Raw genomic sequence first — 27,998 nt, forward strand, 5'->3', positions numbered from 1 at the left:
ACATTTATACTGTGATGTGCCAAAATTCTCAGGTTGAATCAAGACTTGTAATTGGATAACTTGAAAACAAAATTTAAGTGAATTATGTCACATTTTAAACCATTGCAATAATATGCTTGTTTTCAGGCCCTTCTTCCAAGATACCCATATCTTCTTTAAAATCATGATTCTGTCCAATATATTAGTTACATTCCTAGCTTTGTAGCCTTTAAACTCAGTAAGCAAGCCTCCAATCCTTCTTCTAAAGTCACTCACAAGCCCTAGCTGGTTTGTCTCCGTGGATAGAGTGTGGTTGGCCTGCGGACCAAAGGGTCCTGGGTTCGATTCCGGTCAAGGGCATGTACCTTGGTTGCAGGCTTCTCCCTGGCCTGGGCCCTGATCAGGGCTCATGCAGGAGGCAACCAATTGATGTGTTTCTCTCACATAGATGTTTCTCTCTGTCTTTCCCTCTCTCTTCCACTCTCCCTAAAAATCAATGGAGCCCAGCTGGCGTGGCTCAGTGGTTGAGCATCAGCCTATGAACCAGGAGGTCATGGTTTGATTCCCAGTCAGGGCACATGCCTAGGTTGCGGGCTCGATCCCTAATGTGGGGCGTGCAAGAAGCAGCCGATCAATGATTCTCTCTCATCATTGATTGATGTTTCTATCTCTCTCTCCCTCTCTGGAATCAATAAAAAAAAATAAATAGAAAAATATCCTCTGCTGAGGATTTACAAAAAAATTTAAAATAAATAAATAAATAAAAATCATGATTCTGTCCAATATATTAGTTACATTCCTAGCTTTGTAGATTTGAAAACTCAGTAAGCAAGCCTCCATTCCTTCTTCTAAAGTCACTCACAAAATAATTGAAACTTACTAGATTCTATTCTGTAGTTCATGCCCTCTTTTTGTAGTTCATGCCCTCCAAAACACTGATGGAAACTATTTTGTCCTTATTGTTTGCTTTGAAAGTGTGACTTTGCACTAAAAATTCTCTCCAATGTGACTTTAAGCTTTGTCATTTCATTTCAAGTCCTTTCTGGAATACCTTTACCTAATAATCACTTCTTCTGCTACCTTGGCTCTCCTCCCAGACTACTTCAGGTGAGACTGTCTCCTTACCCACTCACCCGCTTCTCCCACCCCCACCCCTACCTTTCTCATGATGTTCACCCAGGCCTAATTGTTCCACCACCTTCCAGTTCTCTTTAATATTTTAATACAATAAAAAATGTTAGGCACTCAAAAATCACCCAATTTAAGCAATTAGATAAAATTTAAAATCACTTGCATAATAACCTCTAATCCAGTGGTTCTCAACCTTTTTAATGCCACGACCGTTTAATACAGTTCCTCATGTTGTGGTGACCTCCAACCATAAAATTATTTTCATTGCTACTTCATAACTGTAATTTTGCTACTGTTAATGAATCGTAATGTAAATATCTGTGTTTTCCTATGGTCTTAGGCTCTACAGCAGCGGTTCTCAACCTGTGGGTTGCGACCCACAGGTTGAGAACCGCTAGCAGGGTCACCTCAGTGAGTCTAATCCATTTCTCCTCCCTTTTCTCCCAAAGTTAATCAATATCCTGATTGTGGTATTTATTTGTGTATGTTTTTATCTGTTTGCTACATGGTTATGATTCAAAAATTACTTATACTATTATATTTCATGTTTTTAAACTTTATATAAATACAATTACAAGCTCAATATTATGTTTTTGAGGTTTAGCTATGTCACTGCATGTAGATGCAATTCATTTGTTTTCAGTGGGATAGAGAATTCCATTGCATGGCTATGCCACAGTTGTTTATCCACTCTTTGTTTGATGGACATTTATTATTTAAACAGTGCTACACTAAACATTCTAATGATTAGCAATTTTGGCAAATATACTAGTATTTCTAGTGTACACAACTCGGGGTGAAACCACTGGTTTGGAGGTTTTGAATGTTTTCAACTTTCTGATGTCCCACCAAATTGGTCTCCAAAGTGGTTGCACCAATTTACACTCCCATTAGCCATGAATAAGAGTTCCAATGGCCTCACCAATGCTTGCTTTTATGATATTTTTAAAGTTTTTGTCAATTTAAGTGAAACAGTGTATTGGATTATCATTAAAAGTTGCAATCCCTCATTATTAGTGTAGTTGATCATTTTAAAAATAGGTTTATTTGCTATTTGCCATTTGGCTTTCCTTCCCTGTAAAGCACTTATTTATGATTGAGCTTTGTTTTTCTTTTCATTTTTCTATTGAGATTTAAAAATATATAGTTTTTCTTATTAATTTGAGGGAGTTTTTTTATATTCTTGTACTAATCCTTTGTCACTTATGCTTCTCTTACTCCAAATATAGCTTTCATTTAACTTTTTATTATAATAAATATTAATATCTGGTAGGACAAGTATCCCCAATCCCTCCTTTAAAATTGCTTTGATTTGGTTTTGTTCTTTAACAATTTTGTATTCGGTTTCTTAATTTTCATGAATGATTCTGTCATACCTTGATTGGAATTTCATTGTCTATTGATTAATTTGAACAAGATTAACATCTTTATGGCATTATCTTCTTATCTGTAGATCTTGTATACTTATCCATTTATTTAGCACTTCTTAAGTATCTTTCAATAAAGTTTTATCATTCTTTTCTTAAGGATCTTAAGAGTCTTACACATCTTTTTTTTAAATTTATAAGTATTATATTTTTAGCTGAAATTATAAATGGCATCCTTTTTAAAAATTATATTTCACAAGTATATTTTAAGGTAATTATAACAGAAATGGCATTTGTATAGTGGTCTTGTATCCAGTAGACTCATTCAGCTCTCTTATTAATCTTAATAATTTGTCTATAATTTTTCGATTTATTCAACAAATAAACTTTGAAAATAGAAAGTATCTTGATTTTAAACATTCTTGTTAATTTTATTGGCCATATTTATTATATCCTCAATAGATTTATGTTTGCTTGAAATGTCAACTACTAAGATGTTTTAAAATTTCCCACTATAATATTGTATTTGTTAATTTCTCCTTGTACTTTTGGCAAGATTGCTTTATGAATCTGGGAGCTTTATAATTATGTACATACAAGTTTAGGATTGCTATATTTTCCTTGGAGAAATTTTTCTTTTATTATTATATACTAAGCATTTTTATCCTATATGATATAAAACATTTTAGCATTTTCTTGCTTTTAGCCATAAAATTTTATATCAAAAATAAGGAAATAAAACCAAGAAACTAAACCAGTATTCTTGCTCTTATCACTTTTGTGTGAAATAGCTTAGGAAATTGTAGCTGACACAATACACCTTGAGATATATAAGAGATATAGATATAATACAAAAATATTTCCAAAAACTCTATGAGAATGATCTGAAAAATTATCAAAATTATAAAGAGTAGGGCTAACCATTTGGGTACAAAATAAATACAAAGAAACAACTGTAGTTTGACTTAATCAGCAATAACTAAAAGTTCTAATGAGGAAAAAACAAAGATTTTGCTAACAGCAACAACAAAAACATAAAATACACCAGTATTTACTTAAAAGTTTGTGAAGTTTAGATGAAGAAAATAGCTAAATAAGTATTGTAAAAGAACTGAGAAATGGAACAAAAAGACGGCCTTGAAATGAACCCGATGTATATGAAACAATTATTGAAAATGAATTATTCAGTAAACAATGGTGGGAGAAGTTGATTAGCTACTCAGAATACAATGTGCATATTTGCTTACTTCCATAAATATGAGATAGATTTAAGAGTTAAGTGAATAGTTAAGAGATTAATTTCTAAAATACCAAATGTTAAATGTTTTCATGTATTTTTAATCTAGAAAAAATATGGGTGAAATTTTATGAAACCTTTGGTAAGGAAAACTTGAAGTAAAAAGAAAAGCTGCTATAGAAGTTACAGAGAAAGAAAGGAGTTTGTGTAAATGAACAGTTGCCTGTGCTTGGGGTGCCTCTGTCAAGTACGTGAGCAGTTGGCGATCCTGGTTTCCCTTGGGCAAGGAGACTGGGGTGAGAGGGAGACTGCTTATCACTGTGAACTCCTTTCTTGTATCTTCTGAAATTCTGTACCATGTCCATGAATTTCATTTTCAAAAATACTAATAATTTAAACAACTTAAATTACCCATTTAGAAAATGAAAATCAATAAAGCCCCCAAAAGATTGACAGAGTTGACTACCTAAATACTCAGCATGTCAATAAATATCAGCAAAAAATAAATAAAATCTAAAAATACTGAAGCATGGAGACACATTCACAAGCAATATGCCAAACGGTGACTCAATATCCTTAATAGAAAAAGATATTGCACTAAAGGAGGACCAAAACTAATGAAGTCATCTGAAGAAAATTAGGCATCAGATACAGTGGGCAATTCCTAAAGGAGGAAATACAAATGGCCAATAAACATGACAAAATATTTAATCTCCCTTCCTATCAAGGAAATTCCAAGTAAAATAGCAATGAGACATTGTTTTTCACTGATCACATTAGCAAAACTTAAAAATACTTAGCTCATAGGCAGAGCTTGTTTTCACCTAGCTGATGAAAGTATAAATCAGTAAGACCTTTCTGGAAAATAATCTGCAGAGTGTATCATGAGCTTTAAAAATATTCCTCTCCTTTTCCTCAGAAATGTCCACTTCTGGAGAATCTAGGCTAGAAGTAATCTAGAGTGTGGAGAGGGCTTTGTGCTGGATGCTGGGTAGAGTGTTGTCCGATGTGCCAACATTGTAGGTTTGATCCGATCCCTGGTCAGGGCACATACAAGAAGCAACCAATAAATGCATAAATAAGTGGAACAACAAATCAGTGTTTCTCTCTGTGTGTCTCTCTTCCTCCCTCTCTCTCTCTCTCTCTTTCAAATCTTAAAAAAAAACAAACCACAATTTTATATTTAAAAAAGAGAAAGAGAGAGAGCTTTGTGAATAAGATGGTTACTACAGCAGTAGTGGTAAATAGTATAAAAAAGTTGTTAGAGCTGGAACTTGCAGTGGGATAGAAAGCCCCATCACTTCCTATCTGATGGCCTCACTGTTCTATTATGCTTGCAGTTTTATCAGTCCACCCTGGAGTTCCCAGTCAGACTGATTTCCAACTTAAACCAGTGTGCCTGTTTTTCACATTTAGATGTTTTGAAGGATCATATCATCTCTCAATAAAGATGATTAGGTATTTGAGGAAGAATTAAAACAGAACAACAGCATGGGGAAAAGTTAATATGGATTTGGAAGTTATTTGGATTGAAAAAAGAAAGATGACATGATGTGTTCTACTGTGTACAGAGAGAGAAAGCTTATGAGGAGAAGTTGGAAGGTAACTTGAAACATTTCACTGAAGTTACTGAAATGTCAGATCAGAGCAAAAAATAATGGACTTAGAAACTGAAACAGCCTGAAGATTAAACCCACTTGCAAGTGAATAATTAAGTTCCTGTGGAGTCGCACTGCTCCCTTTCTGTGTATCTGTGACCCATGGATCTGCTCCATTTGAGCACGTTTCCAACTCTGCCTCTTCCTCAAGAGTCCCGACTCGGAAGAAGGAGGCCCTGGTGGTATCGGGCCTTACCTCCTTGCACACAGTGTGTGTGGCCCACCTGTTTGCTAAATGACTCAGTATGTATTTTGTCGGACCTTTGAGGGATTATTTTCCATAGTATTATTTAAGTGAAGGTTTTCTTCCCAATAGGATTACCAAACCAATAACAATGACCAGGCCGTGGTTGAGATCTGCATCACAAGAATCACCACAGCCATCAGAGAGACAGAGTCCATTGAAAAGCACGCGAAGGCCCTCGTAGGGCTCTGGGACTCCTGCCTGGAGCACAACCTGAGACCCTCTGGGAAAGACGAAGACACCCCCCATGCAAAAATCGCCTCTGATATCATGAGCTGTATTTTACAGGTATGTTGGTATTTAACATCATGCCTATTTTATACTGGCTTGGCAGTTTAGGTGAAGATGTGATGGCTCTGAACCAAGAGCCAATGTTCTATAGCGATTGGATACTGTCAAAAGATACTGCAAACCATCAATAACTAAGCCAGACAGACTGGTCATTAATAAACCAAGAAGGTTCTATCAAGCCCCTGTGAGGAGTTCAAAGGAAAACCACAGCAAGCTAAAATTTGTTGGAAGAGATAAGACACATACATATAAAAAGCTAACAATAAAGCAATGTGTGCCAAGATTTAAGTGAGGAATATTGGAAAATGCAGAAAAGGAGACCCCTTTCATCCAAGGAGACCAAAGAAGGAGTGGAGTCTGAACTGAGGGGCAATGAGCTTGGAATATGTGGAGAGAATTGTCATTTTTAAGTGTATTTCTTTTTTTTTTTAATTTTTATCTTTATTGTTGAAAGCATTACAGATGTCCCTCATATTTCCCCACTGACTCCCTCCACTCTGCACCCCTCCCCAAGCCTTCACCACACTATTGTCTGTGTCCATGGGTGATGTACATATGCACATATGCATACAAGTTCTTTGGTTAATCTCTTCCCATCCCCCCACTCCCTCCTTGCCTTCCCCCTGAGATTCATCAATCTGTTCCATGCTTCTACGTCTCTGGATCTATTTTGCTCATCAATTTATTTTAATTATCCATAATTATAATAGTAACCTGTTCTGATCATATGTAAATTCTCTCCTCTGGCATAAATATCAATTTGGAATTTTGGCTCAGCCACAAAACAATTATGTGAGATGGAAATGTTGGGCAAGACACTTAACTTTCTAAGCCACAGTTTCCTCCCCGTAAAATGCAGATGAAGCAACATTGTCTGTGACACATTTTACCAACCAGTGATGTTGATGGGTGCTTCTCAAAAGAGAATTATTGATCAAATAAGTTGGTAAACACTGAATTCAGTCTTTCCCTTTGGAGCTATCACATGCTTCATAGTATATTAAAGTCTTCAGAAAGTCCTGCAATAAAGAAATCTGGTTAGTGGATTAGTACAGCATTTTCCACTGTGATTCAACCATGAGACTTTCTCCCTTAGCCCCACCTGAACACAATCCTATATAATAAAGAGGTAATATGCAAATTGACCGTCGCTCCAACACAGAAGATGGCTGCCCCCATATGGTCAAAGATGGTCTACCCAAGGGGACACAAGATGGCCACCACAAGATGGCTGGCAGGGGAGGGCAGTTGGGAGGAACCAGGCCTGAAAGAGAGAGCAGTTGGGGGCAATCAGGCCTGCAGAGGAGGGCAGTTAGGGGTGACCGGGCCAGCAGGGGAGGATAACCAGACCTGCAGGAAAGGGCAGTTGGGGGGGACCCAGGCCTGCAGGGGAGGGCAGTTGGGGGAGACCAGCCCTGCAGGGGAGGGCAGTTTGGGACAACCAGGCCTGCAGGGAAGGACAGTTAGGGGTGACGAGGCTGGCAGGGGAGGACAGTTGGGGGAGACCAGGCCTGCAGGGGAGGTCAGTTGGGGGCAACCAGGCTGGCAGGAGAGGGCAGTTGGGGGCAACCAGGCTGGCAAGGGAGGGCAGTTAGGGGCAATCGGGCCAGCCGGGGAGCAGTTAGGCGTCAATCAGGCTGGCAGGGGAGTGGTTAAGGGGTGATCAGGCTGGCAGGCAGAAGCGGTTAGAGCAGCCATGGGCAAACTATGGCCTGCGGGCCAGATCCGGCCCCTTCGACTGTTCTATCCGGCCCGCTGAGCCGAAAGAATGGAGGGTTCTCTTGCTCTCCCCTCCGCTCCTTTACTTTGAATTTATATTAGTTCACACAAACACTCCATCCATGCTTTTGTTCCAGCCCTCCGGTCCAGTTTAAGAACCCATTGTGGCCCTCGAGTCAAAAAGTTTGCCCACCCCTGGGTTAGAGGCAATTAGGCAGGCAGGCAGGCAAGCAGTTGGGGGCCAGCTGTCCTGGATTGTAAGAAGGATGTCCAACTGCCCAGGTGAGCAGTTGGGGGCCAGCAGTCCTGGATTGTAAGAAGGATGTCTGACTGCCCATTGGGCAGTCAGACATTGCTCGAGGAGTCCTAGATTGGAGAGGATGCAGGCTGGGCTGAGGGACACACACCACCCGCTCCCCCCCACACCCCGCACGAATTTCGTGCACCATGCCTCTAGTATATATGAATAGCCCTCAGAACTTTGGTTCCACTAAGCACAGTTCAAGAACATCTAATTGTGTTAAAGTGTCTAGCACTGTGTGTAGCAGCTACTATTAGTTTCACTCCTTCTTCTTCTACTTTTTCTCACAGTTGTCTATGCTTAACTGGAGCATATTTTATATTTCACATTCAGTCCAGGGGGCTGGTGAACTGAACAAAAGACTCTACACACACTATCACACTGGTCTTTCTGGGTTTTGTTTTTTTGTTTGTTTTTGTTGTTTTTTAATCTTTAGAATTAGGAATGGGAGGAGAGATCCTGGGGATTTCATGTATAATGAGAGATTAATATTGCTTGGATATAACAACAAAGACTGAATATATGTTCTTCATTGGTTACCTTGAATATGTTATTGACATACATCAGAAAAATACTATTTTACTCCAAAGTGCCACTCCAAGGTCATTCACACAGAAAGTAGCTGCATTCTTCAGCTCCCACTGCCATTTCAAAACCATTGGTCTAGACCAGTGGTCGGCAAACTGCAGCTCGCGAGCCCCATGCGGCTTGTGAGCTGCAGTTTGCAGCTCTGTTGACTGATGAGTTTGCCGACCACTGGTCTAGACACTAGCACAGTGCCACCCAACAGAAACAGAATGCAGGCCACAAACATAAGCCACCGATGTCACTGGAAATGTTCTAGTGGCCACGTTAAAAAGAAGTACAAAGAAACACATGAAATTGATTTGATAATATATTTTCCTTAACTCAATATATCCAAAATATTATTATTTCAGTATGTAATCAATATAAAAAATAGTGAGAGAAGAAACCAAGATGGCAGCATAGGTAAACACCTAAACTGCTGCCTCACACAATAATTTCAAAACTACAACTAAAAGACAAAACAGACATCATCCAGAACCACAGGAAGGCTGGCTGAGTGGAAATTCTACAACTAGAAGGAAAGAGAAAAGCACACTGAGACTTACAGGAGCTGTGGAAGGCAGAGGTACGGAGGCGCGCATGGAGAGGGCTGGCAACTGGGTACGTGGCTGGCTTTCTCAATTAGAAGGGAAACCAAAGCTCCCGACTGCTCTGAACTCCAGTTCTGGGCGACAATCTGGGGACCCAGACTCATACAGGGAGAAACTGGACTGTCTGGCAGCAGGCAAAACTCAAGGGCAGCTTTCTCTCAGAGGTGCTTGCAGCAATTACCACGGGACACTGAGAACCAGGGGCCTCTTAGGGCAGGGCTGACAGGAAGCCATCGCTGTTTGCCCCGCCCTGTGATCCCATCCCATGAAGCCATAGCTGTTTGCTCCGCCATGAGACTCCACCCCATCCAAGCTGAGCACAGAGGCTTTTGCATATGAATGGCCTGGTCCTTTGAATTTTAAAGTTACCTACAGCTGAGTCAGTGAGACCCAGAACATCCAAAAAAAGGCCCAAGGCTCCGCAGCAGCTTGCATTGCTTCACAGCTGGGCCTCATCTGGGCACCTCCAAAATCCAAACAAAGAAGAGGAATCTGAAGATCTCTCCATAGCTCCTTCTGGGTGGCCTCAGGCAGAGGCTAAATTAGCACCTCCTTGGAAAACCAAGAGCCAGTGTACCCAGGGATCAGAGTGGGACCATCCAGATTACAACTCCTCAGATCCATAAGGGACACACTCAGGGGGCAGACTCAGTGAACACCAAAGCCCCACTGAAGCAAGTCTTGTCTCATAAGGGTGTCTCCAGCACAGAAGTTCTCCCATCATAGACACAGCTGATCCTCACAGCCAATTAGCCTGGAGGTCAATTCCCCCCAGTGACACCAACAACAATCAAGCTTAACTACAACAAGACTGTGCACATAGCCCACAAAGGGGTGCACCAAGAATGTCCACCTCAGGTAACTGGGGAGGCTGAGCCACTGGGCCCTATAGGACACCTAGCACACAAAGCCACTCTATCAACTCAGGGAAGCAGCCAAAATGCGGAGACAAAGAAACAGGTCACAAATGACAGAAATGGAGGAAAGCAAAAGACTGGATATAGAGTTCAAAACCACAGTTAAAAGGTTTTTCAAGAATTTTCTAGAAAAGGTCGATAAATTTAGCGAGACCCTCGAGGATGTGAAAAAGGACCAACTATAAGTTAAGCATACACTGATTGAAATAAAAAATAATATACAGAGATCCAACAGCAGACTAGAGGATTGCAAGAATGAAGTCAAAGATTTGAAATACAAAGAAGCAAAAAACACTCAACTGGAAAAGCAAAAAGAAAAAAGAATCCAAAAATATGAAGAAAGTGTAAGGAGCCTCTGGGACAACTTCAAGCGTACCAACATCAGAATGATGGGGGTGCCAGAAGAAGAGAAAGAGCAAGATACTGAAAACCTATTGGAAGAAATAATGACAGAAAACTTCCCCCACCTGGTGAAAGAAATAGACTTAAAAGTCCAGGAAGCGCACAGAACCCCCAACAAAAGGAATCCAAAGAGGACCACACCAAGACACATCATAATTAAAATGCCAAGGGCAAAAGACAAAGAGAGAATACTAAAAGCAGCAAGAGAAAAAGTTAGTTATCTACAAGGGAGCACCCATACGACTGTCAGCTGATTTCTCAACAGAATCTATGCAGGCCAGATGGGAGTGGCAAGAAATATTCAAAGTGATGAATAGCAAGAACCTACAACCAAGATTACTCTACCCAGCAAAGCTATCATTCAGAATTGAAGGGCAGATAAAGAGCTTCACAGATAAGAAAAAGCTAAAGGAGTTCATCACCGCCAAACCAGTATTATATGAAATGCTGAAAGGTATCCTTTAAGAAGAGGAAGAAGAAGAAAAAGGTAAAGATAAAAATTATGAACAACAAATACATATCTATCATCAAGTGAATCTAAAAATCTAGTGAATAAAAAATCTGATGAACAGAATAAACTGGTGAATATAATAGAATCAGGGGCATAGAAAGGGAGTGGACTGACAATACTCAGGAGGAAAGGGGTGTGGGGGGGTGTGGGAAGAGACTGGACAAAAATCGTACACCTATGGATGAGGACAGTGTGGGGGGGGGGGCGGTAATGGCAGAGGGTGGGGTGGAAACTGGATGGAGGGGAGCTATGGGGGGAAAAAAGAAGAACAATTGTAATAATCTGAACAATAAAGATTTATTTTAAAAAAAAGAACTAGAAAAAAATAAAAATAAAAAATAATGAGATATTTTACTTTTTTATGCTAAGTTTTATAAATCTGACTAGAGGCCCGGTGCATGAAATTCGTGCACGGGGGTGTGTGTCCCTCAGCCCAGCCTGCACCCTCTCCAATCTGGGACCCCGTGAGGGATGTCCGACTGCCCATTTAGGCCCAATCCCGATAGGATCGGGCCTAAACGGGCAGTCGGACATCCCTCTCACGATCCAGGACTGCTGGTTCCCAACTGCTCGCCTGCCTGCCTTCCTGATTGCCCCTAACTGCTTCTGCCTGCCAGCCTGATCACCCCCTAACCACTCCCCTGCCAGCCTGATTGATGCCTAACTGCTCCCCTGCCTGCCTGTTTGCCCCTAACTGCCTTCCCCTGCAGGTCTGGTCACCCCTAACTGCCCTCCCCTGCAGGCCTGGTCACCCCTAACTGCCCTCCCCTGCAGGCCTGGTAACCCCCCAACTGCTCTCCCCTGCAGGCCTGACTCCCCACCAACTGCCCTTCCCTGCAGACCCAGTCACCCCCAACTTCCCTCCTCTGCTGGCTGGGTCACCCCTAACTGCCCTCCCCTGCAGGCTTGATCGCCCACAACTGCCCTCCCCTGCAGGCCATCTTGTGGTGGCCATCTTGTGTCCACATGGGGGCAGGATCTTTGACCACATGGGGGCAGCCATCTTGTGTGTTGGAGTGATGGTCAATCTGCATATTACTCTTTTATTAGATAGGATAGAGGCCTGGTGCACGGGTGGGGGCCAGCTGGTTTGCCCTGAAGGGTGTCCCGGGTCAGGGTGTGGGTTCTCTTGGGGCGTGGGGTGGCCTGGGAGAGGGGCCTGTGGTGGTTTGCAGGCTGGCCATGCCCCCTGGCGACCCAAGCAGAGGCCCTGGTATCTGGGGTTTATTTATCTTTTACAATTGAAACTTTGTAGTTTGGAGCAGAGCCAAGCCTTCTGCTTGCTCCGTGGGGGCAGCCATTTCTATTGGGATTTATGTATCTTCTATAATTGAAACTTTGTAGCCTTAAGCGGAGGCCTGGGCCGGCCAGGGTGTGTGGAAAGCTTGGCTTCCTCCATCACCGGGGGCAACCCTAGCCTCCTGCTCTTTCCAGCTCCCTGGCTGCCGCCATTTCTGTTTGGATTTATGTATCTTCTATCATTGGAACTTTGTAGCCTTGAGTGGAGGCCTAGGCCGGCAAAGGCAGGCGGAAAGCTTGGCTTCCTCCATTGCTGGGAAACCCAAGCTTCCCTCCAAGTGATGGTTAATTTGCATATTACTCTTTTATTAGATAGGATGTGCGTTTTAGCACATCTTACTTTGGAGGACTTCCCTTTCAGGTGTTCCGTAGCTTCACGTGGGTAGTGGCTCCTGGGGTAGCCAGTTCTCGAGAGTCAGGAAGATTTTCTGGATGGAGATGACCTTTGGAAAGGGTTATGGACAAGAAGCAGGAGTTTCACCAAATAGAAAAGGTGGAGTGAGAGGACATTCCAAGCAGAAAAAAACAGCTTGTACAAAAGTCCAGATCTGTGAAATAAGACCAAGGTTGGAAGAGCAGGCTGCCCTTCCAAGTGCCCTAAATTCTAATAAAAAGCCATGTTTCATTCTGGCTAAGGGGTTAGGTCTTCTACTTCAAAGTTGGGGGTGGGATGGGGAAGAGGAAGCAAATGCTTCTGAGAAATAAAAATGCTGAACTCACTGCTGGTCAATGACTCAGTGACTCTGTAAATGAGTTTATAAGATTGTTGAGCATAGGGACCCAAGGACAAGCACTGATATTTTTGGAAAGAGATAAAGAGAAGGACAAAGGGATAGGCCTCGTGGTTGAGAGGGACAAGAGACACCAGCCTGTAGACACAGTGTGGGTACAGGGTGACCTGAATGTGCCCTCCAAGGAGGCAGAAGGCTTTGTAAAGGACAGGGGGAAACCCTAAAGGCAGATTTGCCTTTCAGCAAAGGTCATGATTTGTCCAGGCCACTCCTGGGGATGTGACCCCAGAAAGTCAGCCCAGGAAGCACAGCAAGGCTGTGGTCACAGCACTGGCATTTAGCTTTCATCTGATTTTAAGGAGAACTATTATCCTACTTGTAATTTGGGTTCTTGTGGGAACCGTGTATAAATCCAAATGACTCATATTCTGTTCTGTTGTGTGTGTGTGTGTTTTCAGTAAAATAAAGAGTAAATCAACTTTCAAAAGTCAGCCTTACAATTTTTAGCTTGCACAACAATAAAAAAGAATGATTTTCTCCCCATCCACTTTGTCTCCCCAAACAAGCAATCCCTGCAGCAGGCGAGGGCCCACCAGTTCTTTCCATGTCCTTGGCTATTTCACTTGATGTTTTTTTCTGGCCATTTCATTGTCATTTCAAATTTAAATATGTTCACTCACACACAAAAACTTTCTGTCTTATTTTCCCCCAAATTGCCTTTTTCGATCTTGTTCCAATCTACCCTAAAGGACCGTTTTTTATTCCTCTTTTAATGAGTAATTATAAGGGGTGGACAAAAGTGGATTGTACAAATAAGTAATACAATAATTAGTAAGTAATAATAGAAGAATAAACTCTGTGCTTTGTACACTCGCAACTGTAAATCTATTTGGTCAACCCCTGTGTCAAATTCTTTTTCTTTGTCCCTAAATTTATGAATTTGCCACATTAACCTTAAAATGATATAAAATTCCAGAATTCACCTTTTAGATATTCCTCAATATAAAATTCGTACAGTTGCACAGCATGTACTTCTGGGTTCTGCTATCTCTTGCTTTGGGTGATATGCTTTTACCAACCCACCCTGAGTCCTTAGACAAGGCTTTCAATCTGTTATCTAGAAAATAAAGGATGAATCAGATCACCTTCCAGTTTGAAATTCTGATTCCCTTAGGTAGGAGATGCTGAGAGGTAGAATAGCAAAGAGCTTTAGAGCTTGAGGACCTTAGAGTCAGATGCTCTTGGTCTTACATAAGTGAGAGAAAATTTTATCTTACTAAACCTCTGTGCTGCCAACTGTAAAATGGGCATAACAACTTGGTTGCTCCTGAAGAACATCTTTTATTATAAAAGCCACCTCCCTGTGTGGTCTAGCCACTCTCTGGAAGTGCCTATGTCAAACCACAGATTTCTATGACCTGGTTTTTATATAGAATTGGCCAATGCCTATTTCTTTGCCCCTCGAAAAGTCATGAAGGGGAAGACACCCTCCACATTATCTAGGATAAATCCAAAACTGGAGATGGTTGAAAAAAATTAAAATGCACCTCAAGGAGGTTATAACCATTGACATGGCTGATGTGCTAGAATAAGATTCTAGAGCAGTTACAGCCTCTTCTCCAGCCAAATCACTTAGCAGAGCTGTTGTCAAGTTAGCTCTGCATTTCATCTCTCTCATCTTTGCTCACACTGTTGATGAGCCCTATGGAGAGGAAGATTGTCCAAGTGGGTTATCTGGAGGGAGGAATCTGAATAATCCCCAAATCTTACTGTTAGAAAATCAGAAAGGATCTGTTTTTCCTCTTTAGGAGGACCCCACTGGCCATTCTCTTTGATTACACATGTCAGTTGTCTTATTTCTCTTCCTCAGCTATATTGTATGAAGATTCAAAATCTGTCCCTGATTGGCACTGCATGCAAAGTGCTTTGGATAGTTTTGAGAGCATTTCCAATGCAACTCTTAGGGCAGGACTGGTTATGCTGGTTTAGAAGTTTATCCAATAGGCAACCCAGCTCTACCATTTACTTGCAGTGTGATCTTGAGCAAATTAATTTTTTTTGTCCTTCATTGTGTCATCTGTAAAATGCAGATGACGAGAGTAATTGCTACATAAGTTGGTTGTGAGGATTAAATGAGTAGACATTTAAAAAAAACAGACATAAAATCTTTAGGACACAGAAAGTGCTGCATGAGTATTGACTTTGGTATCATCATAAGCATCATCTGCAGAAGACTCTAAAACAGCACTTTCTAAAAGGCTATAATTTAATTACTTGTTATAGCAATTGTTCATTGCCCAGGTCCCCCTCCCCAAAATATAAGTTCTGTTTTATTCACTAATCTAGTCCCAGCACCTAGAACAAGTGAATGGCACACAGTCAGTGCTCAAAATAATATTTTTGAATGAATGAGTGAATGAACAAGTGAACAAATAGTTTAAGAGACGTGGCTGTTGTCTGGCTTCCATACCAGCTGCCCTTCTTTCAGAGTGGGCCATGGTACTTATTTCCCAATTAGTGCCACATGAAACAGTGGCATGAAATGAAAGGAGACTGGGACACCCCCCAGGTTCCTGAGACCCGCTCTCATTATGTGTCAGAAAATATACTGGGAAAACTTAGGCATATGTGCCATCTAGATTTTACAAAGCTGTGCTACTAAAAGCCAAGCATTTTTGTATACAAATACAAATTTAGTTTGACTATCTAATCAATGATGCCTGATGAATAACCATAAAATAACTATTTTAATAAATGATTGCTATTTCTTGAGACTACTCTTTTACGGCTCTTACTTGAATTCAAGGCCAAAGAGGTTTTTAGTTGCTATCATTTCAGATAAATGTCTCTTCTACTTAGCTTTATTCTTTTCAGTCTTAAAACACTGGGAAATGTTCCCAAAGTACATTTTCAAGAGGAAAATCGCCTCCAAAAGCTCAAATTTGTGCTAATCTAGTTAAGAAATATAATTCTTGGCATCTGTAGAACAAGGGCCTCTTGTTTTGCTTCTCCAGGCAGATATAACTGTCCCCATGAACATGTCTTTATTTCTACTCTGAATTTCACTGACTCTATTGCCTGAGTACTGGACACTGAGTTGTGTGTAAGATGATACACATACCAGCCTGCTCACGTCTGCACTGAGGGGCAAGATCTGTCGTAGGCTCTGGCATTAACAGCTGCTGCTAAAGTGGTTTATTTGTCTGAGTATTCATAGGCCTTTCTTGGCATGTGTGCCATTAGCATTCCTGTGCTTCAAAGAATCCTAGTGATAAAACCATTTCACTTCACGGGCCTGCAATCTACTGCATTAGCAACTCCTTTTGCTTCACCTGAGAGCAAAGCTCAGCTGTCGGAAGGAGGTTGTATAGTACCTGTCAGGTCCTAGGGCCTGTGTCTGTCCAGCCTTATCTTGGCCTCCCAGCTCCTCACTCAGATCCCATTGCTGTCAGCAGTGCCCCTGGCTTCTTGATACATTAGGAACCGTCTAGACACTGTTTAGAGATTGTGAGCCTCTAGTCACAATTCCTTAGTGTTTACATGAACTATTTGCTCTTTGCTTAATGTTTCCTTTCTCCTATCATTTAAGAAGTTTCCAGATGACCTATGCGGGGGGGTGGGGGGGACAGAAAAATTGAGTGCATTGAAGTTTTTTTAAATTTGTTTTGTGTGTGTGTGTGTGTGTGTGTGTGTGTGTGTTAAATAATGATATTACACAGTTTTCAGGGAATTTTATACATTTCCCTTGGAACTACACTTTAAAAACTTTAACAGCTCCCCACTCTTTTTCTCAAGAACATCTAGAATTGTAGTAAAAAGAATATGAACAAATTGGCTAAGACATCATGTTATTTCATTGTTGCTGACAAGTGTTAGTCCATGTCCAAGTGCAAAAACATTAGTTGCTGATAATACTGAATTCCATGGATCTTTCACTGTGCCTGTCTTCACAATTAGTTGGAAACACCTGAGTTGTACTTCCCAATGCTGCCAACTGTGGTTTCTCAGCAAGTTGCAGGTAAAGTGCTTAGAGGCATAATCCTCTAATCATTAGAGTCTAATGGAAGACGTGGACCTCTCTAGCTGCAAGTTGTCCTTGGCTAAGTACTCAGAGCAGATAAAGAAGACTTGGGTCTGCAGTTCATTGTAGGAAAGCTCTGACAAGAATTGTCTGATTATGTTCTACTCTCAAAATGAGGGCTTTGTCCTGCCATCACAGGGACAAAGATGTGTCACCTAAAAGTTTAATTAGCAAAAGTCTACGCAGAATGGAGAAATTGGCTGTCTATGGGGGCAACCCAAGAAATTATATAAGTAAGACTGAGAGGTTTGGAAAACATCCAATGCTCTAATTGAGGTGATATGAATATAACCTCAAGGAAACAGGGATAAAATATTATAATTGAGAAAAATGGACACATAAATTGGCCTTTCTAAGCACTACATGTCTGAAGAGTAAGTCAACAACAAAAGAGGATGCTCAGCATGGGGTCATTGTTTGGGCACATTTGTCCAGCTCTGCCCAGGGGGTAGAGATTGAATCTGATGAACAGGAAAGCTCCAGTCACTAGAGATGGTGATTTGGCTGTAGTGCAGGAATGTTATTTTAGTTAAGTTTCACATGGTCTATCAGGGGTCCTCAAACTACGGCTCGTGGGCCACATGCGGCCCGCCGAGGACATTTATCCGGCCTGCTGGGTGCCGCTGCCTGTCCTGCTTAGCAGCCGACTCATCCCGGGCCCGCAGTGCACATAGGAATTTGTTCATAGTTTGTTTTTTTTTAAACTATAGTCCGGCCCTCCAACGGTCTGAGGGACAGTGAACTGGCCCCCTGTTTAAAAAATTTGAGGACCCCTGGCTAGATGAAATATCCCTCAGGATCTTTCTTTGTTCCCATCTGATCTTGTGCGCATGAGTGAAAATTCTGGTTAGTAATCTGGTTCCTGATAACTAATAATGTAAAAGGGTTACCCTAGCTGTGACCTGGGAGACAGACACCCTTATGTGGATGAGTATATTGGCCTGACTGATTATGCACCAGCCTTTTGGAAATCCTTTGGTAAAAGTTAGCGTCAGTGGATCTGAGAATTCTGTGTGGCTGATCACGCACACACCCAGGATTCCAAAGCTAACATGAGGGGAGCAGCCAGCCTCTCAGGGAGGCCTCATAGTTCATCATACCAGTATGGCCTAGTCCAATCAGTCCCAATTAAATTCACCAAGAGGGGAGACACTAGATAAAGGCAGAGACTAGTATCAGAGAAGTAAGGCTGCTGGCCATGGTCTTGATAGTTATAATGTTGTGAACTCTGAGACGTTAGGACAGAGACCCAGTAAGTGAAACTGCTATATAGGCATGATTTGTCACCAAGGAAAAGTGTCAGAACATTTAGTATGGTTGATTTCATGGTGGAATGTCAGATTATGTTGTTGAATATCTATTGTCTCTGTTCAGAAGTCAGATTGACCCTTGAGTCTGAAAAATGGGTGAAACTACAAAAAGAGATTAAGGGTTTAGCAGGTCTATTTTTGTTTCTAGGGACTGGGTGAATAAAAAGCTTAAGCACAAGAGACTTAACTGGTTCACTTTAAAAAAGTTTAGGGCTAGAACTGGCCTAAGGTACAGCCTAATGCATGGGGCTCAAATGATGTCACCAGGACCTGGTTTTTCTTAACTTGTCTCTCAGATAGGACCATACTGCCTTGAATGTCAAACAAATCCTCTCCTTCTGAGGTCACAAGATGGTAGCAGCTACTCCACTGTGCATTCTCAATACCTTGAATCCTTCAGAAAATAGAATCTGTTTCATAGAGCCGTTAATGGCTCCTTAATTATAATTGAATAACTTGCTCATCCCTGACCCCATCATTTGGACCAGGGAAGTGTAAATCTCTGACCAATGTCTGAGTCATTCGACCATCCTTGAAGTCAAGGGCAGAATGTCTGCATTAGAAGTACCTGAGATGATGGCTGTAGAAGCTGGAATCTGCTAGGACGTGTGTATCAACTCACCTGTCCAACTAACCATCTGTGAAAATGAATGGCACTGGGGTGTTGGGCTCACACTGGGCCATCACTGTCCATGGGTGATGCCAGCAAGAGGGAAGATGCCACCTTTCCTCCTTTCCTACCACATTATGTTCTCAATGACAACTATAACATGTTTTTCATTAGTCATTCAATTTGACAAATATTTATTGAATATCTACCATAAACCCAGAATTGTGGGAGGTATTAGAGGGGATAATTCAATGTGGAAAGATATAGCACTTTTAATGTTAACAGTTCAAGAAAAACAACCACTTTTTATTTCTAATATAATATGAAGTCAGCTTCCCAAAGACATTATGCACTGTCCATGTTTTGCTTTATATTTACGCTAAATACAAAGCAAATGGTCAGAATGGTTGATGGTAGTGAAGACATACCATTCACTTTTAAGAAAATAACTTGTATTTTTCAAATATTATTCTCAAATTAGGTAATTAAATGCTGATAAAATTATTATGTGTAAGATACTGATGTTCAATGACAAAGTAAATCAAGAAGATACTTATTTTAGGATCAAATTTCCTTTATATTTTAGTCTTCTGTTCATTCATTTTTTTTCTCTTCTGAATTTCATTAACTGAAACTTCAGTTTTTAAGATACAGTTAGAAAGCAATTTCTTCAGCATCAATCTGATGTTACTCTCTCATCAATGACTCCTGATCACCCTAATAATGATCAGTTCGAAACTCCTTTCATCATTATACTCGTTTACCTCTCCAGTCCCTTCTCTCACCTCCCAATTTTTCCACATGTACCACACTCCAGCCATACTGAATGATTTACAGTTACCCAAACGCACAACCTCTCTCACCCCATTGCCTCCAGGTGTGTTTTTCCTTCTGTTCACTCTTTTTCTTGCCACCACCCAGCCATCTCTTATTCATCCACTAGATCTCAATGAAGACATTACCTCCTCCATGAAGTCTTTCCAGACACCACCTGCAAGACTGGGTTAGTTTAGGTGCTCCTTCTTTGCTTGATTAGTACCCTGCACTTTGCCTGTCATGACTCTCATTAGGCTATGCTGTGAATTGCCTGTTTGCCCTTAAGTCTCCCTAATAAGGACAAGAGTTCCCAAATTCAGTGAAAGCAGGGTGGAGGCCTTTGTTTTAATGCCTGCATTTTGAGAGTTTAGCTCAAGAAATATTTCTTGGATGGATAGATAAATAAATAATGAGCCTCTTGCCATATGTTGTTTTCTTGCATTTCCTCAGAATTACAACCGGCCCCCTGTGATGGCACTAGCCATCCCCATTGCAGTGAAATTCCTCCACAGAAGCAACAAAGAACTGTGCAGGAATATGTCCAACTACTTGTCCCTGGCTGCAATCACCAAGGCGGATCTCCTGGCTGATCACACAGAAGTTATAGTGAAGAGCATACTCCAAGGTATGGTGTGAAGGCTGAGCTTGGGAACATGTGTTAGGAGTCATTTGAAAGTGTTTTCAGTGTGTGGAAAGTGAGACCTAAAGTACTGAGAGGTACCCTAGAGTCTCTGCTTTACCACTAGTTGACTTGTAAACATGGGTAAGGCTACTTGGGCTGACTGCGTCTGTGTCTCTTCACTGGGCAGATGAATTATTTGGGCTCATTAGATACATTGTAGCTTCTATCTCTACATTTCTCAGTTTGGAGAATTGTTTTCTATGCTTCTGCTCACCTTGTCCATCTACCGATAATGGTAAGCCTGTCTGTACTGTTCTCGGTGGCAGATGAAAAACCTCTTCTTCCTTTGGTTTCCAAAAGCAAGACATGTTAGCTAAAATACACCAGAAAATGTGTAAAGACTTCTTAAATGTGAACATTATTGGGGGTTGATTTGTGTTAAATGTTATCACAAAAGCTCAAACCAGGACACCTCTGTTAACTGTTTTACATTTGAATGAAAGAGATCAAGTTTAGTCCAGTCAAAATATTTTCTGTCTTGTGTTTTTTCCTTTGCTTTCAGCTCTGTCAGAAACCATGTTTGTTTGTTTTTAATTTGGGATAAGAGAAGAATACATGGTATTATTTGATATGCACCAAATTGTCCCCAGTGCCCATTAATAAAACTGTGTGAGGTCCATGAGTATCTTGGTCTACACGTCCCTTCCTGCATGTTCAAGTTGAATGTCAACCCCCTGCAAAATGCTTCCAGAAAGAGTATTTCATAGAGTCCCCACAGGAGTCCTACATGTGCTCTCTTTCTGTGGTGCCCAGCCAGGCCACACGCCTCTGCTGCTGTCCTCTCCATGCTTCCTGACAGGGCCTGCTGTGGTGGTGTCCACCCCCACCACCCTGAGCCCAGCAGACACCATGGCTGCTGCCATCAAGGCCCCAGGAACAGACTCCATCCCACACTGCCCTGCCTGTCTGTCCGTCTGCGCTGCTCCTCTTCAAGGTCAGGAGGCACCAGTCCTCAGTCTACTGGTTCCATGTGGCAGGATCGGGGAGAACAGCCGTCTTTCTCCTTGGTGTCACATTTTGGTGGAGAGGCCCGAGAGCAGGGTTGTTTGGCTCTCAGTGCCAAACTGTGTGACCAAGTCAATAGACTGGTCAATAGACAGTTCTGTTTTGTCTAAAACTGTCTCTTCTCTGGACTCCACTTTGGACCCAAGAGTTGGGCTAGCAAAAATATTAGTTCTCCAGTTCTCAAAATACCTATCACCCACCAAGGACTGAGGTTCTGTTTATTGTACCAAACATTCCTAAGAAGAGTTTTTAGGAGCCCCACTCTCCCCCCCAGACATCTGACCAGCTACCCCAGTGGTCTGCCAGATGTCCAGATATGTCTGAACCCCAGCCACGGCAGTGGAAGTTTATCACCCTCCCTGTGCTCCCCGCTAAAGATTTGTCATTGATCTTACTAGTCGGTATCATTCTCTTGGCCACAGGATTGAATGCTAATTTCACTTTATACATATTAAATTTGCTAAAAGCCCAGAAAAGCAATTATGTTTTTTTTCACCACCTTGGTTATATATTTGGAACAGATTTTATAGGAATTAAAAACATTTATAAACTGCACACATTTTAAGTCCATGATAGTTAGACTTGTAAGTAACTGATATATGAAAAAAACAAACACTGAATTGTCTCTTTGTAGCTGCCAAAAATTTAGGTCATGTATTTGAATGTTTTTTTTTTTTTCCTTTCTTGAAATGCACTTTCAATGACAAAAAAAAAAAAAAAAATCTTTTGAAATGCAAAATACACTTTCCTAATTCACTGCAAGCATTTGAAATAAACAAATGATTTGGTTTATTTGATCTGGCACAACAAAAATTACCATAAAATAAATGATCATTTGACCTAAAAGTTGGGACTACATATTTCAGGCTTTAGATTTTTAGGACAGATATGTCTGTAAACTCCACCATCGCTCACATGAGCACATCAAACTTTGAGCTGCAAAGCAGATGTGATCTTGCTGTCTGAGGCGTAAGTTCTCTGCTCTGTAAGTTTTTGTTGTATATATACCCTGCCAACAGCCTTAGGGACATCAGAAATATTTCTTTTTTCTTTACTTACTAGTGGCCCAGTGCATGAAATTCGGTTCCCTCAGCCCAGCCTGCACCCTCTCCAATCGGGGACCCCTTGGGAGATGTCCGACTGTCAGTTGAGATTGGGCCTAAACCAGCAGTCAGACATCCTCTCGCAATCTGGGACCGCTGGCTCCTAACCTGCCTGCCTGCCTGATCACCCCTAACTGCCTCTGCCTGCCTCCTTGATTGCCCCTAACTGCTCTCCCCTGCAGGCCTGATCTAACCCCCAACTGCTCTCCCCTGATGGCCTGATCACCCCTAACTGCCTCTGCCTGCCTGATTGCCCCTAACTGCCCTCCCCTGCAGGCCTGATCTCACCCCCAAATGCCTTAAGACCCCTCCTCAGCCCCCACCTTAGACTCTGCCTTCACAGTTCACTCAGATTAGGTTCTGATTGGTCAGTTTCTATGCCAGTCAGCGTCAAAAGCTCCACTTCCTAGGCAGCTATTGGCTCCTCACAGTTCACCCAGATTTGGTTCTGACTGGTCAGTTTCTATGCCAGTCAGCATCTCCCGGCCTATTTCCAGGCCTGATCAGAAAGGTGGGGCTGATCAGCAGCCCCCGGGGGGGAGGCCTGGAGAGAAAAAGAGAGGCAAGAGCTGATCAACAGCTGCCACAGAGGCTACGGATCAGACCCTGCTTCTCTCTCCAGGTCTCTCTCTGGGCCTGGTCCACAGCCCCCTCAGCAGTCAGTGCTGGGTCGCTGCGCCCACAGAGGCAGCAGTCAGTGCTGGGTTGCCACAGCAACCCAGCACTGACTGCAGGACTGACTTCCGGTGTTCAGTTGAGCCTTCGATCGTTATAGTCACTGCCTTTTTATATATAGAGAGATCGTTTTCTCCCCTTTAGAACTTGCTTTTTGACTTGTATTATCTGAATCCTCATTCTCCCATATTTCTACTTCTACAGAAATTTCTACAGAAAATGTTGAAGTTTACAGTTCTTTGATTTGATGTTACAAGAGTAGAATTATAGAAGCATAGAATCTTAGTTTGGGACATTAATTATGATTTAGCTCATTTACCTAGGCAATGCTTGAATGCCCACCAAGTGGTCATTTATTCAGTGATAACGATAATAATTATAATAACCATAACTACATTGACTAAAATTTATTTCATGCTCTCTTTAAGCCAAATACTATATTAAGCACTTTATACTGATTATATCATTTAATCCCCACAATAATTCCATAACAGGAGTCCTATTGCTATCCCATTTTACCAATTAGTAGTATTTTAAGTAACAGAGACCCCAGGTATAAATGCTTTAATGATGATGGTGACAATGGCAAGAATAATGAAGAAGAAGAGAGAGAAGAAGAAGCAGGAGAAGGAAGAGGAGTAGGAGGAGGAGGAGGAGAGGAAAAAATAAAAGAAGGAATAGAAGGAGGAGAAACTCCTCACTGGAACATGTGACTGAAAAGTGCATGAGTATATCAGACTTCCCATGTGGCTTGATTCAGGGCTCAGGGGTGGTCCCAAAAGTTATTACTCAGCTCTGCTTATTGTGGAGTGGTTTCACTCTCATGCTCCACATTATGGACCTCTGCAGCATCCAGCTCACATCCTCAGGAATACCGATTAAGGAAAAGAAACTCCTTATCTAGTCTCACTGTCTCTGTTTGACCTGACATGGGTCACATACCCATTTACAGCCTTATGTAATTGTTAACCTTTATTGCTTTACACTAGCTTCTTAATACATTCACCCCATTGCTTTGGCATGCCAAGGTTTTGGATAATGATTCTTTCATCTCAATGTATCTGTAGTTTTTCCAAGGTTCTTGCCATCTGTAAATTTTTTGAAAAGAACGACTCTACCTTCATTATAAAACACTAATTTAAAAAAGTAGGCCAGATAGGGCCAGTCAAGCCTTGTGGTGTACCAGTAGTGACTGCCCCTTATACTTGGTTGATATTATTCTATCGATCATATTTTTTCAATTCTATTATACATGTTTGTTTCTGATTCCAAACCAAATGCCTCCTTATGCTTATAAATCAGTCATGAGAGACTGTCAAATGAGCTTATCTATTTTTCTTTGAAGGCAAATAGTTCAATAGTTCCAAGCCATTTTTTGCTACTTCTCATTATTAATGATTATACATATATAAGTAATAGTGTTTACATTTACATTAAATGTAAACACAAATTTATTCTATTTATTTTGTTTAGACTTTAATTTTCTGTTTTGTAGTCTCTGAACCCTCCCAGCAGCAAGGAGTATTGTCTTTGATTTATACTTGATAGCTAAGGAGACAGAAAACTGAATATCCCTATATCAAATCAGACAGTTGAATCGGTATTTTTAAATCAAGCCACCAAATAAAAGCAAAAACAAAAACTGTCCCATTTAGTGTTATAGGCAAATTAGAAAAAATATATAAGGGATAATTATCTAAACTTTTTTCATATAATTAAAAAGAAGTACATTCCCCAGCTAATTCTACACGGCTAGTTCAGTCATGACAATAAAAATATAAGAAGAGAAAATACAGGCTGATCTCAATGATAAATATAGATACACAAATCACAAAGAAAAACTTTAGGAAAATGACTCTAGCAATGCTTAAAGGTAAAAATAGTATGCATTCACTGAGTGCTTTCTCTATACCAGGTTCTGATATTTTAATTCATATAATTCTTCCAATATCTTATGAGAGACAAACTATTATTATCCTTATTTTATAAAATTCATAAAGACTAAGTTGAATTTATTCCAAGGAATGCAAGGATGGCTTAATATTCAAAATATAATTTCCCACAGTAAAATTTGCCACAGCAAAATCAGTAAGCATCTCATAAAGTTCAGTACCAATTTGCCCTAATCAGTTTGGCTCAGTGGATAGAGGATCTGCCTACAGCCTGAAGGATCCCTGTCAAGGGCACATTCCCTGGCCATGGTTGGGGCTCATGTGGGAGGCAACCAATCAATGTGTGCGTCTCTCTCTGTCTCTCCCCCTCCCTTCCACTCTCTCTAAAAATCAATGAAAAAATATCCTCAGATGAGGATTAACAAAGTTCAGTATCAATTCATGAAAAAATTTTGCAAACTAGAAATTTTGGAAAACTTCTTAAGCTGATAAAAAGTATACTTTTAATGATATATATATATAACATTAAAAGCACTTTTTTAAAGTCAGGAATGAGAAAAGAATGCCACTAAATCTACTTCCATTTACTATGACACTTTATAATCCTGATTATGAGAATCAAAAAGAAAGTGACAGCAATTATTATTTCTAAAAAATATAACTACCTAAAAACTCTGTCAATTCTTGGGCAGAATAAGAGAAATTTCAATGAAGTTGCTGAAAAAGAGATAAACTTATAGAAACCAGTTGTTTTCCTGTACACCAGTAATAACAAAGTTAAAATGTAATGTTAAAAATATTAAAGTAACAAAATAAAAGAGACCTAGAGAAAAAGATGTGTGACTTTTGAAAATAAATAATAAAACTTATTGAAAGTAATTAAATAAAAATAAGCAAATAGAGCAATAAACCATGCTCATGGATGGGACAACTTGATATAGCAAATGTCAATTTTCTCTAAATTAATACATTAATGCAATGAAATAAAATCCCCTCAAAGATTTCCATGACAAATGACAAACTGATTTTAAAATCACAAGTAAGATGCACTGGAACAGGTAGCCAAAACAATTTTGCAGGAGAAGATGGGAAAGTTTGGGGAGGAGAGGGAGCCAGTGACTTCCAGATATCAAGATATTGTAGTCATAATACAGACAGTCCCTGACTTACCAGTGAAAGTGAGACACTTGTGGTAGAAACAAAACATTGAACTTTGAACTTTAATCTTTTCCTGGGCTAGCTGTATGCAGTACAATACTCTCCTGATGCTGGGCGGTGGCTGTGAACCGCAGCTTCAAGTCAGCCATGAGAACATAATTTTATGGTTGGGGGTCACCACAGCATGAGGAACTGTATTAAAGGGTCGCGGCATTACAAAGGTTGAGAACCACTGCTCTACAGGATCTTATGTTGCCAGGGTTATTTGGGATCTTGTGTTTTGTGTTTTCACATCCCATCATGTCTACAAAATAAATGCCCATTTGTCTCCTGCTTCTACTGAGAAGAGGAAGGCAATTACTCTTGAGATGAAAAATCAACATAATTGCCCAACTGTAGGCTAATGGTAGTGTTCTGATTACACTTAAGGAAGGCTAGGCTAAGCTATGGCATTCAGTAGGTTAGGTGTATTAAATGCATTTTTGACTTATAATATTTTCAATTTATGGTGAGTTTATCATGACATAAACCCTTCGTTAGTCAAAAAGAATCTGTAATTAAAATGGTGTAGCGCTGGTGCAAGGACAGGCTAATAGCCCATGGAATAGAATAAAGAGGCAAGATATGCATCTATGCATATATGGAAATTTCAGATGGCAGTGGAATCTTTATAATGGATAAGGATAGATTATTCAATAAATGGTTCTGGGACAACTGTCGATATCACAGCATGCATAGATTAATTTCATGTAGAATAAAGACCTAAATATAAAAAACAAAACTTTAAATCTCTCCTTTTGTAAAATGCAAAGTCTATTCATGATTTTTTTAAAAAGTCTTTCAGCAAACTAGCAATAGAAGGAAACATTCTTAGTCTAATAAAGGATATCTACAAAAAAACCTATAACTAAAATTATCCTTAATGGAGAAATATAGAATATTTTCCTTTTAATTAAAAAATAAGGATGTCACTTGGGTAATGAATTTGTTTCCTGCTTAAGTCATATCAGAGGTAATTGCATATTTTGTAGCAGCAGAGCCTTTTCAGCATGGGAGAATTTTTTTCTGTGGTCCTGAGTGATTCTCCAAACTTGTTCTTTGTCATGTGAAGATGCTTTGTGCAACCTGCCCGGTATTAGATTATAAAAGCATAACTAATGCTTATCTTTCACCCAAGATGAGAATATGATTGGAAACCCCTAAAGTTAGGGTCTCTCAACTCTAAGGGATTATGTGAGGGCTTTTGATTTGGAACTCTGTGATGCAATGCACACTACTGGTATCAAAACTAAAGCAGTGATGTTTTTTGCATTTCTGAATCTGTGGTCATAATAAGGAAATACTATGTCTCTCTGTCCCTATGCCTTTTACATGGTCCGCTGGCACAAGTAACAAGATGACCTCAAATGATTTGAGACTTAAGTAGAAAGTCTTTGGAATGAAAATGTAATATTGTCTCAGCAGGAGTCCAAATTCCTTTGTTATTGGCAATAGCCTAAAAAAACTGTCTAGTTAATTATGATGAATTCACTTCATTTCTTTCTCGATGTCAGAAAAAATTCAAAGCACTGATTAGTGAGCTGTCTCAGAAGAAATGGAGATAGCAAATTGACCCCCCTGTCATTTTTAATGGCAGTAATAACATGTACCACCCCAGGTAGATGTGACCTTAAATAGATAAAGCAGATATATTTTTGCCCA

At 40.6% G+C, this 27,998-nt stretch overlaps 1 protein-coding gene across 3 annotated transcripts in view; it reads left to right on the forward strand.

Moving 5' to 3' along the window:
- The window catches only part of VEPH1 (ventricular zone expressed PH domain containing 1), a 213,032-nt gene that overhangs the window by 14,871 nt on the left and 170,163 nt on the right, over window positions 1-27,998 (forward strand). For 2 of the 3 annotated variants that reach the window (XM_080658193.1, XM_080658195.1), the window contains exons 3-4: window positions 5,689-5,904; window positions 20,233-20,407. In XM_080658193.1, coding sequence (XP_080514319.1) covers window positions 5,689-5,904; window positions 20,233-20,407 — 391 coding nt within the window. The remainder of the gene's footprint in view (window positions 1-5,688; window positions 5,905-20,232; window positions 20,408-27,998) is intronic. The other variant, XM_080658194.1, reaches the window with a different exon arrangement.

This window comes from Plecotus auritus (genome assembly GCF_963455305.1).
Source record: "Plecotus auritus genome assembly, chromosome: 2".
NCBI lineage: Eukaryota > Metazoa > Chordata > Mammalia > Chiroptera > Vespertilionidae > Plecotus > Plecotus auritus.